Below are 12,632 nucleotides of genomic sequence, written 5' to 3'. Positions count from 1 at the left end.
TTTCTGTAGGTCCGGAACAGGGTGAAACCCAGAAGTCATAGGGTGTGTGCCCCTGCACCGCTGGGTCTAAAATACCCAGTACTTCACAGCCAGGGCAGCCTTTTACTCTCAGGAGATAAAGAATAGTACGAATCCTACCAAGGTTATCTTTAGGGTGTGCAAGGACCTCACTAGTAAAAAGACCGCTACTACTTTTACAGCTTCCATGGCACATTGTGAGGATTTGGCCTCGTTCTTTGTTGAAAAGGTGGAGGCCATCTACAGGTCATTCTCTCAGCCTTCCATCAGTGAGAATACCAGCGCTCCATTGGCTTCTAAACTTTTACTAGCCATTCCAAGTCCCACTCAAGAGGAGTTCAAAGCTTTGACGACTAAAGTCAAATCCGGGTCGCCGGATGACCCTATGAGACCCACTCAATTTCGGGAACTAGCCGAGTGTTGCTACCCGGCTATGCATAGTCTCATTGATCTCTCTTTTAGCACCGGCAGTGTTCCCACTGCTTGGAAGCAGGCTACCATTATACCGATTCTTAAAAAACCTTCCCTCGACCCTACAAAATCAGAGCACTACCGATCCATCTCCCTTCTCCCTTGGATGGCCAAATTAGCCGAAGCTCACGTGAATCGTATTCTATCTTCTCACCTGCAGGAAGCTAACATACTGGACAATTCCCAGAATGGATTCCGAGCTGGCCACAGCACCGAGACTGCTCTCTTGGTGGTGGTGGAACATATCAGGAAAATGCTGGACCAGGGTCAGACGGCGGCACTGATCCTATTGGATCTTAGTGCCGCCTTTGACACGGTCTCCCATCAGATCCTTTTACAGCGTCTTGTGGAGGCAGGAGTTGGAGAGATGGCACTTGAATGGTTCCGCTCCTTCTTCACGGATCGAACCTTCAAAGTAGCTTCACTGCCCTATGTCTCTGCCCCTCGCCCCATTCTCCAGGGTGTCCCGCAGGGTTCGGCTCTCAGCCCTACCTTATTTAATTTGTATGTTCAGCCGCTGGCGGAGGTAGCCCATAGTTTTGGTCTCACCATGGTGTCATACGCCGATGACACGCAGCTGGCGGTGGCACTTAATGGTGATTCCAATATGGATGCCTCTACCTTTCAGTCAGCTCTTAAGGCAGTGGCAGGTTGGATGGCGAAAAATCGACTCCAACTCAATGCCACTAAGACCGAGGTTATCATCTTTGGCAGGGAAAGTGGGCTATGGGGATACCATTGGTGGCCATCTGAGTTGGGTCCTGTTCCCATTCCTGTAGCTGAAGTCAGAAATCCCAGGGTGTGGCTTGACGACAAACTTTCTTTCACTCCCCACACCAAACGTGTAGCTGGGATCTGTTTCGGCGCCCTGCAGTGCCTTCGGCCCATTTTCAAATTTTTTGATACGGACACCAGACAGATCATAGTTCAAGCCCTGGTTCTCACCAGATTGGACTATGCCAGCTCTCTGTTTTTGGGCGTGAATCAGGCAGAACTAGCTTGCCTTCAGCGGGTTCAAAATGCGGCGGCCAGGATGCTGGTCGGCCTTCCTAAGTTTGTCTCTGCTCGTTGGACCATCCAAGATCTCCACTGGCTACCAGTAGGTCAAAGAATTAAGTTTAAAGCGCTTTGCTTAACTTTTAAAATTCTTAAGTTAGCCTCCCCTCCTATTCTCACCCAGACAATCCTTCACTATGCCCCTTCCAGAGCCCTCCGATCTGCAGGGTCTAATCTAGCCATTGTTCCATGCTTCAAAAAAGCAAGAATGGGTGGACGTTCTTTTTCGGTGCTGGCGGCAACTCTTTGGAACTCTTTGCCTGCCTCACTTCGCTCCATCCCAGACCTGCTCCCTTTTAGGAAGTCATTAAAAACCTTCCTATTTTCCACAGCTAAGTCTCATTCCCTTCTGGTTATCTCTGTTGTGTTGTGTTTTATCATCTCCAAAAGCGCCGGGACGCCTCTTGGCTGCGGCATCTGTGCGCTATATAAAAATAAAATAACATAACATAACCTACCTCTTCACTCTGCTCATGCTGTTAGCTGCCTTGTTCCTCCTGCTCCTCATGTCCCAAGGGCCAGAAGGGGATGGTCCCTCAGTGCACAGGCTCCCCACCCAATCCAGACGCTGCTTTCTAGCATGAGAACAGCACCATGGTTGGTCTAAGTGGCCTTGTTTGCTGTTCAGATGGTTCCTGGGAGCCTGAGGGGGTTCTCCATCTGGGCTGCACAATACAGTCAAGTTGGAAAAACATAAGTGTGCATGTGTGTTTGGCCGGCCCAGGCCAGCCAGCCAAACACACATGCGCACTTATAAGTGCACAGTACTCCTCCCTGCACTGGCCCGGCCCTGCCACTTCTATCGGACGTAATTAACTCAGACAGAGATAAATAGAATGATGATAACGTGTTATAATATTTTTATTTATCCTCTGCTGGCAGTGCTGGCAGTAGGACAAGGCTCCTCCGCCATTACGGTTGAGCCACCCCTGTTCAATGATGTTTGCCATCTTCTTAAGACTCAGATTCACCAGAATTGAGGAGTCATTTGGCTGTGATTCATGCCCTTGTAGTGCCTGATAAGGTCTATGGCTCAAGAAATGATTATGCAGGGTGCTGATAGCCACCTTTCCCACTATAATGGTGATGCTGGATTGTGTATGGGCCTAAATAATGTGAGTGGCCTTGACACTTCACTAAAGAGGGACATCTCCTACCTTTCTGGCTCTTTTTCAGAAAAGGTTTGTTTACAACTGTGGTATGGAGAGTAGCTCAAACCTTGGCATTAATTGACCTTGACCTCTGTAGAGGTGAGGTCTAATATTTGTAATGGGGTTTTTAAGCTGTCGTTCTCAATAATGGAGGAGTGTGACTGCATGGGAAAAACCCTCTCCATGTCCATCAGCCCACAGTAGGTAGCTAGTTGACATAGGCCTGTTCTGGTAGAAACCCACATTTTTGTCCTCCCACCTAGCCCCCTGAAACCCTGGTCGTCCAAACATTGTCCTCAGTGCAAAATCCAACTTGGTCTTCACCATTAACACCCAGAAGCCCTGCCTCTCTCTTAAACAGTGGCTGACCTTCCTAGGGGTTGCACTAGACACAGCCTTCATGAAGACCTTTCCTGCTCCGTATTGTGCTTGTTCCGCGGGTCGTGCATCTTACAACAAAGCTGTTCTCCCTTCCATCTTTGGAAGCAACATTCTTATTCTCTGAGACAATGCCACTATCATCCAAAATATCAACAGACCAAGCGCTATGAGGCTGTAGACTGTGCTAGGAGGCTATTTACTTGAGTGGATGTATGGGGTGATGTGTAATCTTCCTTGTAGCGATTATTCTTGCAGGCTTCCTTAATGAAAGGGCAGGTGCTTTGCATCTCTCACTGGAAGATCTGCAGTTGGAGCTGCGTCCTGAAGTGTTGAAGATCATCCTTATACAGCTCTTTCCATTCATGGATCTCTTCAGCTTGGCCCAGAACAAGGAAAGTCTTCCATTTTGTGTCATACACTTCCCTCTGAATGGTTCCCTGAATGCGTTCAGGTTTAACTAGTCCTTAGCCCTGCTGTATGCTTTTCCGCCAATTCCGACCTCTATCTAAAGTACTGTAGAAGGTGCAGGAGAATTGGGCACGGATTATCCTGATCACGCCAGATTATGCATGGAGGATATGGCGCACTGATCTATTGGCACTCTGCTTCCTATTCCACGCCTGTACAGAGTGGACCTGCTCTCGCAGCATGATTGTAAAATCCTCCACCCCAATCCCTGGTGACTGAAGCTGCAAGAATGTCATTTGAGCAGTACCAACTGGACAAGCTTTGCTCCCTGATAAATTACCAGAGGTCATCTTGGCAGCCAGAAAGCCCACTACAAAATGAATATATGCAGATCACTAGAACAAGTCGATTCGGTGGTACAAATTAGAAGGCATCAGCCCCTTTAAAGCTTGTCTTTCTAACATTTTATGATATATGTTGCTCCATGCACAGCAATGTCTGTAGGTGGTTATGGATACGTGCTATCTGGCTGCCTGTCTGCCTTCATGTGTGTTTCTAATCAACTTTGTGAGAAAGCTCAGTGGTGTCACTCATATCCACTAAAGTTACAGGACTTTTGCTGGTAGACCAGTCAATATTTTTAAACAATCTTCTTTATTATTCAGTTGACAATATTGTACCCTCATATTTCATTCTCAGTTGACTTTCACAATATCTTTAAACATGATGGTTCAGAATTATTTCACAATCCTAAGGAAAACGATTTAGTTCTCTGTGAATTTGGAAGCTCGTAGGCTTCTTCCTCAGATGATAGTTTACAAATTCAGGCTTAAAACTTTTGACATTCTAAATGGCACTTGTCTATTTTAAAATCCAACTCAATAACTTCATTGAGCAGCCTTTGTTTTTGGGGAGTTCTACATGCTAAAACTTTTCCGCAAAACCTTGTCAGTTCACTCTGTGTAATGCAAGATGTTCTCTTTTGCAAACCTGTACATGAAATTGATGGCATACAAAGGCATGGTAAAAAAGTATCCGTTTTTATTCTGATAGCAAGTTTGATTTCAATATTGCAAAAGTGTTAAAAATTATGAAAATTAAAATATATTGAGGATACAGTATTGATACTTGAATAATAATGAAAACTGTTTAAAACATATTGACCTGTCGTCTAGCAAATGTCTTGCTGCTCTTTTTGGTGGATAGGAGTAATGCTAGCTTTGAATGTTGTCCTCTCAAATTTTGGATCAATGGTTCTTTTTAAGCAACATGAGAGGTAAGGAAGTTCCCAACTCAAGCTTCTTTGAGACAAAAACTTCAGAAGCTCAGGTCCACAACCAATTGCTAGTTTATTGTACATTTTGGAACAGATTCAGATATCACTCTTAACATGATAGTATAAAACTACTAAGAAAATAGGTTGAAGCCAAAACTCTAGAACCGATTGACCCTATATGACAAAAAGAAAACTACCAATTCAGGTATTGCTGCATAGGTTATTAGAAGAAAAATGTTAGTTAGATTTCATTGAAGTCTTTAAAAGTAAAAAATTCCCTAAGTTCCCTAACTATCCCTACACTACTTAAAGGAAAAATCTAGACTAAGCAAGGTTCAAAGGAAACACAAAAGGTGTCAGCCACCAGAGTCGTCCTATGGAAACTTTACCTGTGGTCATGTAGCCTAATGCCACAATCACCGAGAGAGGTCTGTACCTCAAAGCATCTGCAAGAGAGTTGTCAGCTGTACCTAACTTCATTAGTACAAAAGCAACCATCCAGTGCAGGCACCTCCCAAAACAGTTGAGTAACTTTCCATTATCCCAGAGGCTTTCATAGTATTCTTTGTCCCACTCCTGCTTCCCACGGTAAACGTCCCGCATGTCCTTGGTCCCATCTCCGTCTCCCACCAGAATTCATCCCTTCTTTGTTATCACGTTCCTTCCCAGGCCTAGCTATCTACTAAACAATGGACCCTTCTCTAAACTGACAATGTCTTTTCCACCTGCGATGGGAACACAAATGCATGCAACATTTCGCAGTACAAACAAAAATAAAGTAAAATGCTAGTCAGAAAAACGAATTGGAAGTACAATTTAGGCCTACTGTTTTTGCTAAATTAGCATCACACAGGTTACAATACAGCTTCTCTGTGACTCATAAAGCACATTATATCAGAATTCTTAACATCATGAATAAACCATTTCTACTAAGTTATTATTACAAAGATACGGTTAGGCTATTTCACAAAACACGTTTAAAAGACAGGTTCTACTTGGGTGTCAATATAATGTTCAAAGTGGTCAGTTACATTCCTAGCACATGGAAAATACTATTGTAGAGAGAAATACTTTGACATCTTGAATATAAACTCTTTTGATTCCAGACTAGTCACTTGATCATGGTTATAGTACACTCCTACAGAAACTTTAAAGAAAGACTGAAGCAAACAAAAAGCGTAAAATTACGCTTCTCCAGTAACACCACAAGAGCTTTGTACAATGGATGGGACTAAGGCAGAGCTTGAATTAAATTAAATTATGACTCCAATATGTCCAGTATTTCAGATACTCACATTCATATTCACAAATGGCACGACTTATGAAAGGTTTGCTTTGTTTTCTCTCACTCCATTCATTCTTCCAGTGACATTTGAATATTGTATTTATTTGCTGGAGGTCATGTCCATTCGATCCAATGCACAGCTGCCCGCTTCAATGTAATTTTTTTTTTTATTTGCTATAACTGCTGTGCACATGGTCTGAGAAGTGCACATCCTCTGTCCATCTTTTACAGTTTTTTACTCTGATCTTTTACACTTGCCTATCCTTCTTACTTAAACTAGTTTCTGCATTTCTGCCAGTCTCTTTCCTTTCTTTTTTCTTCCCTCTTTCTTCCCTCCTCCAGATATAACCAAGGAGGATGAGAAACTATATAGACTTGACCCAGACTTGCAGTGTTATGGTTTTGACCGTTTGTGAGAGGACAGCATGTATGATAGCAGTTTTGTGGGCTTCTTCAAAAATGACAAGACTGGTCATAAACATTTTGTTTTCGGCCATCCTCTATGCCAGCACCTACTGTGGTTTAAATTTGCTAATACTTAGCCAAGAAGGTTGATTATTTCAGATGAAAAGTTAAATTGTCATAAATACTTGAGAGCCTCAATTTGAAATCTTTAAGGCAAAAGACCTTTGGGAAAGTTCCCTTCCATCTAAAATATCAGGCAGAATTTTAACGAACTACGCTAAATTATTTTCAAGAGGTCTTGACATCGAAACAGTCAACAATCTTACCTTTATAAATAAAAAAGCTCCACTCCAATACAGGCAGCTTTACAACCAGAGCTTTAAGTGGAATGAAAAAACTGGAGGCGTCTCAAACTGACCTGAGGAATGTATTTCTTTACCTGGTGATTTACATGAGAGAACAGAACAAGATAACTATCATCCCTTTAAAGAGGCTAGTGACTTTGAAAAAGACCACCTTCTCCCTCCTCTTCATACATCATTACTTGCAGACATAGATGGCCAATGGACTGGTTACATTCACAGAGGCTGAGTTTTGGTTCACTTAGCACCGTTGGTGGCCACGGATTTACTGTATATTTCTGACACCACCACAGAGAGCAAGATGCCTATTTTCACTTAGAGTATCATCTGCAAGTTAGAAAGTGGAGCCCTTAGTTGCTTTTAATGGGGTGCACTGGCAGCCAATGTTGGTTGCGTGCCACAAGTCCTCGACCTATGCTGTGGACAGATGGGTGACCAGAATAGATTTCCCTGCCTGTATGGATTGGTATTCCTCAGAGATAACCCTCTATTGGAGAGTCTAGAGGTACATGTCTCTTAAATAAATATTAATTAGTCAAATACATTTGCAGTAGTGCCCCTACATGGTGAGTGAGAAGGAGCTAGACACTGGAGGCAGGATTTTTTTTTCCTGCCAGCTGCAACATGCACACGCATCAGTTACTGAAGGCCTGGAATAATTGTTCTGCGCTTGGAAGATGCAGTTTCACTATTCATGAGAACAAGCAATAGAAGGCACTTCCAGATGAGGTCATAGGGTTTCTTGTGAGTCATCTGGGTGCATTTGTGATCCCATCCTTTGATAGTGTTAAGCTCTTATAGGTGCGAATTAAGAACCTTGAACATTTTTTGCAGTGAAGAGCTGTAACTGGGGCATGTAGTCAGGACTCATCCTCATGGTCTTAACACAGCAGAAGAGATTTGATGTGTATAGCACTGCTGATACACAACTACTGCAGTACTTCAGCCCTGCAAGGGGCATTGGAGCAGCTTTACGTCAACATCCTGTGCCCATGCTCCTGCGCTAGACAATGCAGTCATTATTGTTTCTTTCTTCCTTTGTCTTCGGATGACTTCCCTCTAAGGGCAAATTGATGCCTTACCTTATAGAGGACTGAAAGTAAGTCACCGTGGACCAAAGAATACTGAGGATAATAAATTAATGTGTCATTCCTGCTTTACTCAGTTGGTCATCACTTTCTTCCCTAGCTCCCTGCTGTCAGTTACACCTCTGTCCTCTTGGTAGAGGTACAAAGAATATTTCAGAAATTGGAATGCTCTTTTATGGATATGTCACAACAAGTGTTGCTTTTGTGCCTCCAAGGAGAACCAAATGTATTGTTCTGTATTCAAATAAATTGAGAGGGTAAATTGAGATGCATTTCGATTGCTTTGTGTTTTGAGTTCCTTCCTGGGTAGTCGACAATGTGCATTTAAACACTTAGTACAACACTGCTTATTGGGGTCTTACACCAGACTGGGCGGGTGTTGGCGTACAGTGACTTCTTTAGGTCCTTGGTGGCTTGTGTCTCCACATCCTGGAGTAACGCGCCCTGCCTGCATACAAGCATTCCTCAGAGGACTGGGTTATTTGTGTTGCCAGAACTGCTTCTGGTTTGCATACAGGCAGGAATTGTTAATCCAAGGTTATCCTTGGAGAAACACAAATACATATTACGACACAATGTTAGAGTGGGAACTAATGGTAAATGGATGACCACCAACTGGTTTATAAGCAAAAAGCTAATGATAGTTGATTTGATTATCAGTAGCTTCTTAAAATAATCCTACCGAATTTACACAGATGTTGTGCTAGGTTTTCTACTCTGTTGGACAGTGGCAGTAACTCCGTGTGACACTGCCATGACACCATGCGTATTCCTCATTCCATCTGCAGTTGATGGTCCTGGACCCTTCTTGAGTGGCTCAAATAGTACAACCAAACCCGCTAAGTAAAGGCATGGTTTACAAAAGAACCAGTTTACGTTGCCTTTCTTTTCTCTTTTTGAGCACCACAAGGAAATGTAATGGATTTGCACAGAATGTTGAGCCAAAGCTAGGATTCAAGCCTGGTTCTCCATATTTCAAAATGGACGGCACTGGCCACTAGGACATATCATCTCTTCTATCTGTGTGTACAGCTCAGCATGTTTGATTGTCCATGAAAGCGCTAGTGCGTGCTACTATTGCTCTCTATCACTAATTATGTCTTTCTTGTGATGTCACTTATCTGGCACGAAGTCTGAAATATTTTTTGCGAAAAGTTTTACTTTTAAACAATTGCACCACATTCTTAAATATTAACATTTTGACGTGACATCAATCAGTTTTTTGCTCTCTAAATACTTCAGTATTTTGCCAGCCATTTTGTAATTTTTTCTTTGGGTATTGATACAAATGGTACCAAATTGACCTATTTCTGGCAGTTTCTTGCCGATTTCTGAGAACCTTAAACCAGTGAAAACTGTAACTCTGATGCAAGCGGAATTTGAGCCACAAAAAATAGCCAAGTTTGTGTTTGAGTCAGTCCCTAAATTAGGCCCTTTAAAATACAGCAGGCTTTATGCTATCAACTAATTAAAACCAGAGAGATGAGAACCTCTGAGCAACTATAAATGGCATATTAAGTTTGGGCTTAGACTAGAACTTACAACAAGAAGAATAACCACCTACCCCACCATATTTCTTAATGCTAATAAGTCTCTAATTTTTTGTATAAATAGAACTATTTGCAACAGTACTTAATACAAAGCATACTCAATCTTGACAAAAATACACATTTCATTAATTTGTATGTTTATCAACTGCATTACATCTCCGCCTTTAATTTATAATCTATAAATACATGTTCATCATGTCAAATTATATGATCCACCCTATCCAACAGCAAACCCTTCTCCCCCCAAAAAACTCCCATCAAACACTTTCATTCATACCTCATTTATTTCCATGACAATCTGATAAAATGTCAACTTTAAATTCCCCCAGGATCTAGCAGATCCAAACAAATGTTCTTCTACCATCATGTGTTAACTGTGCATACATAATTCATTTATATACAATCTTCATAGATAGGATGCATATCATAAACTCATGTAAAATAAGGAGATTATTTGAATTTATTTCTCCAATGTTCCACTGATGGACATTTGTTTGATCTCTTCTCTAATATGTCTGCTGGACTACCTGTAGTGTACAGACACGTGTTGCGGTGCAATCCGCTGAATCAGCCATACACCTTTAGGGCACAACATAAATATTCACCATATAAAAAATATGAGGTGAACTGGGAGAGGGATGGTTGCGCAACTAAAATGATCTAAACAAAAACAATGAGAAAGGGAGAAAAGGCTCAAATGAGAAATACTCGAGATTCCACCAGGAAAAGACACCCCGCTGCATACCTGTACCACATGTGATGTCACTATACATGTAAAAAGGTAGACTCCACCAAATTAATGCCATCATTTCACCCATGTCACTTTTCACCAATGCAGTGGCGGCAGACGCCTATTAACAGCGGTGAGGCTGGTGGAGGGGGCGCGGTTGTGGGGAGCGTGGGGGGGATTGCTAGAGGGGGGAATAATGAAAAATTCAAATAAATCTTACCTGATGCTGCTTATGCCACCTCGTGCCTCAGAGCTTCTCCACGTCCTGGTCCCATGAGCCCCTAGGACAGCATCAGAGACTCCCTGTGCAATCCCCGTGCTGCCCTCATGCTGCATGAGAGCAGCACAGGGATTGGCCTGAGTGGGCTTCTTTAATGCTTGCTCAGACACAGGGAGTCTGTGCTCTTTCTCCAACCCAGCTGCACAATACAGCTGGGCTGGAGAAATCGAACTGCGCATGTCTGTATGGCTGGCCTAAGACGGCCGGACAAACAGACATGCACAGTTAGTAGTGCACATCAGTCTACCCCCCCCTCCCTTGGCCCGGCCCCACCCATCCGCACACATGCTGGCTCAGCCATCAGCTGAAAAATAAAACCATATAGCTTTATTTTTCAGCTGCTGGCCTGTGCAAGTGGGGTGACGCTCCTCCGCCATTGCGGAGGAGCCGCCGCTGCTGCACCAATGTGATGCTTAATAAGGTCAGTTGATCCTAATCATCATGCTGTGATCTTTCCATGCCCCACCGAGAATACATGAAATGTTCCAAAAGAGACAACTGCATGAGGAGATGTTTCTTTTAGATCTTGCCATCAGAAAGTGAGAGTATCTATAATGAGAAGTGCCGGGGCTCACCAAACAAGTTGGAGGCTTGTACAAAAATGTTAAGTGATCACTTTCCACAAAACCTGTATGGGGGCCACATGGAGGTCGGTAGACCCATCTTAAAGGTATTATTGTCAATACAGTAGTGCTCAAATTGAATCCCACGTCTCTCAAGAGGTGCTTCACCTAAGGAGCGGTGATTTGCAGGAAACAGCTTCCCTGGGAGTTTTGGAGCAAATGACATTTTACTTCTGCAAGAAAAATATCATGGAAGGGTTCTTCAGTCATCAGTTCATACTTATTACTTTCCCATCCTCACCAACTCTTTTTAGAGCCGAGTTAGTCATACCTGCTTCTAAAAAAGTACCAAAGTAGATGTAGTAAAGTTCCACTGTAGCATTGTTACATGACATACTTTTAAGTTTAACTTGCACTCTTTTGCCACATGTAGCCTCTAAATCCTTTATAATAAAACATAACTTGGCTCTGTTGAAGTACTGTTTTAAAAAGTGTTCTTAGACCTCCCTAAAGTCTAAAGTGATGTTTCTAAGGGTCTGAAATGTAAAAATAATGAACATATTCGAGAACCAGTGTTTAAGTGAATCTTTTGCGTCTTGGGAGTAGACAATTGTGGTCTAAGTTTTATAGGAGCACTATTAGTGTCATACGGAACACCTGGATGTTCAATGGATACATTTTATGAACATTCTGTTGGGTAAAAAGTAATAAAACTGATCAAATATATATTTCTTCCATCAGTTTTGCCACTTTCCTCTCCAAGTAGTGCTGATGACCACCAAGACAAAAACACGGTAAGTCCCTCCCTTTCAAATTAAGCCTTGCTTGATATATTCTACATGGCAATGCAAAACCCTAAACCATACTGTAATGGGCTGCAGTGGTTGTGTGTTTTTGGAAGGGGTCAATATCAAAGTTGAGAATTGTGATACTGTCTGTCCTAACACTCCTGATTTAAAAAAAATCCTGACTTTGCGGTTGAGATTTGAGAGAAATTATTATTATTATTTTTTTTTTTTTTTAAGTCTGGCATAAGCCAATACCTCTTTATTTTAGTAAAACCATATGTATAATACATACTGATAGGGGCTTCAGCCAGCCTTCCTCATCCATTGGTCTATTATTGCCTTTCACATTTTCCTTTCTCACACTACAGCTCACAGCATGGGGCACTAGGTCAGCCCACTGCAGCCATCTGCTAACTTCACTTTGACGCCATTCTGCTTCTTAGTAAGGAACACACTGCACACAAAGTAGTTCCTTCAGTGCCAGGGGGTACTGTGGCACTGTGACCCATTTGAGACCCAAAATAATTTTGATTTTAGCCAGTGTATTTTATTTTTAATTGATGAAGACCCATTCAGCCTTGCCTATAACGTTTTGCAAAAACCTCTATAAAACAATGCCAGGCCTATGGTTTTGCCAATGCTTGTTTAAAGATGCTATAATAGCCTTCAGTTTGCTCATATGCAGGATTGCACTTATGTTCATATACAGATAATATGCATTTCTGTTTGTGAGTTAGAATTTCTCAAGAAAAGGTTCATATGATGACAGATCACCTAGGAGAAAACTTTGAGACGCAGAATAGTAGACTAAAATAAAAGG

General features: G+C 42.3%; 1 protein-coding gene across 6 annotated transcripts in view; it reads left to right on the top strand.

The window, feature by feature from the left end:
- The window catches only part of SYCP2L (synaptonemal complex protein 2 like), a 1,177,754-nt gene that overhangs the window by 855,163 nt on the left and 309,959 nt on the right, over positions 1-12,632 (top strand). For all 6 annotated transcript variants that reach the window (XM_085606974.1, XM_085606977.1, XM_085606975.1 and 3 more), the window contains exon 27: positions 11,766-11,818. In XM_085606974.1, the coding sequence (XP_085463100.1) occupies positions 11,766-11,818 (53 nt within the window). The remainder of the gene's footprint in view (positions 1-11,765; positions 11,819-12,632) is intronic.

The sequence above is a fragment of the Triturus cristatus genome, chromosome 5_2 (assembly GCF_964204655.1).
Source record: "Triturus cristatus chromosome 5_2, aTriCri1.1, whole genome shotgun sequence".
In the NCBI taxonomy this organism is placed as follows: domain Eukaryota; kingdom Metazoa; phylum Chordata; class Amphibia; order Caudata; family Salamandridae; genus Triturus; species Triturus cristatus.
Note: the sequence above shows the minus strand (reverse complement) of the source record. Positions and strands in the feature narration are given on the sequence as shown.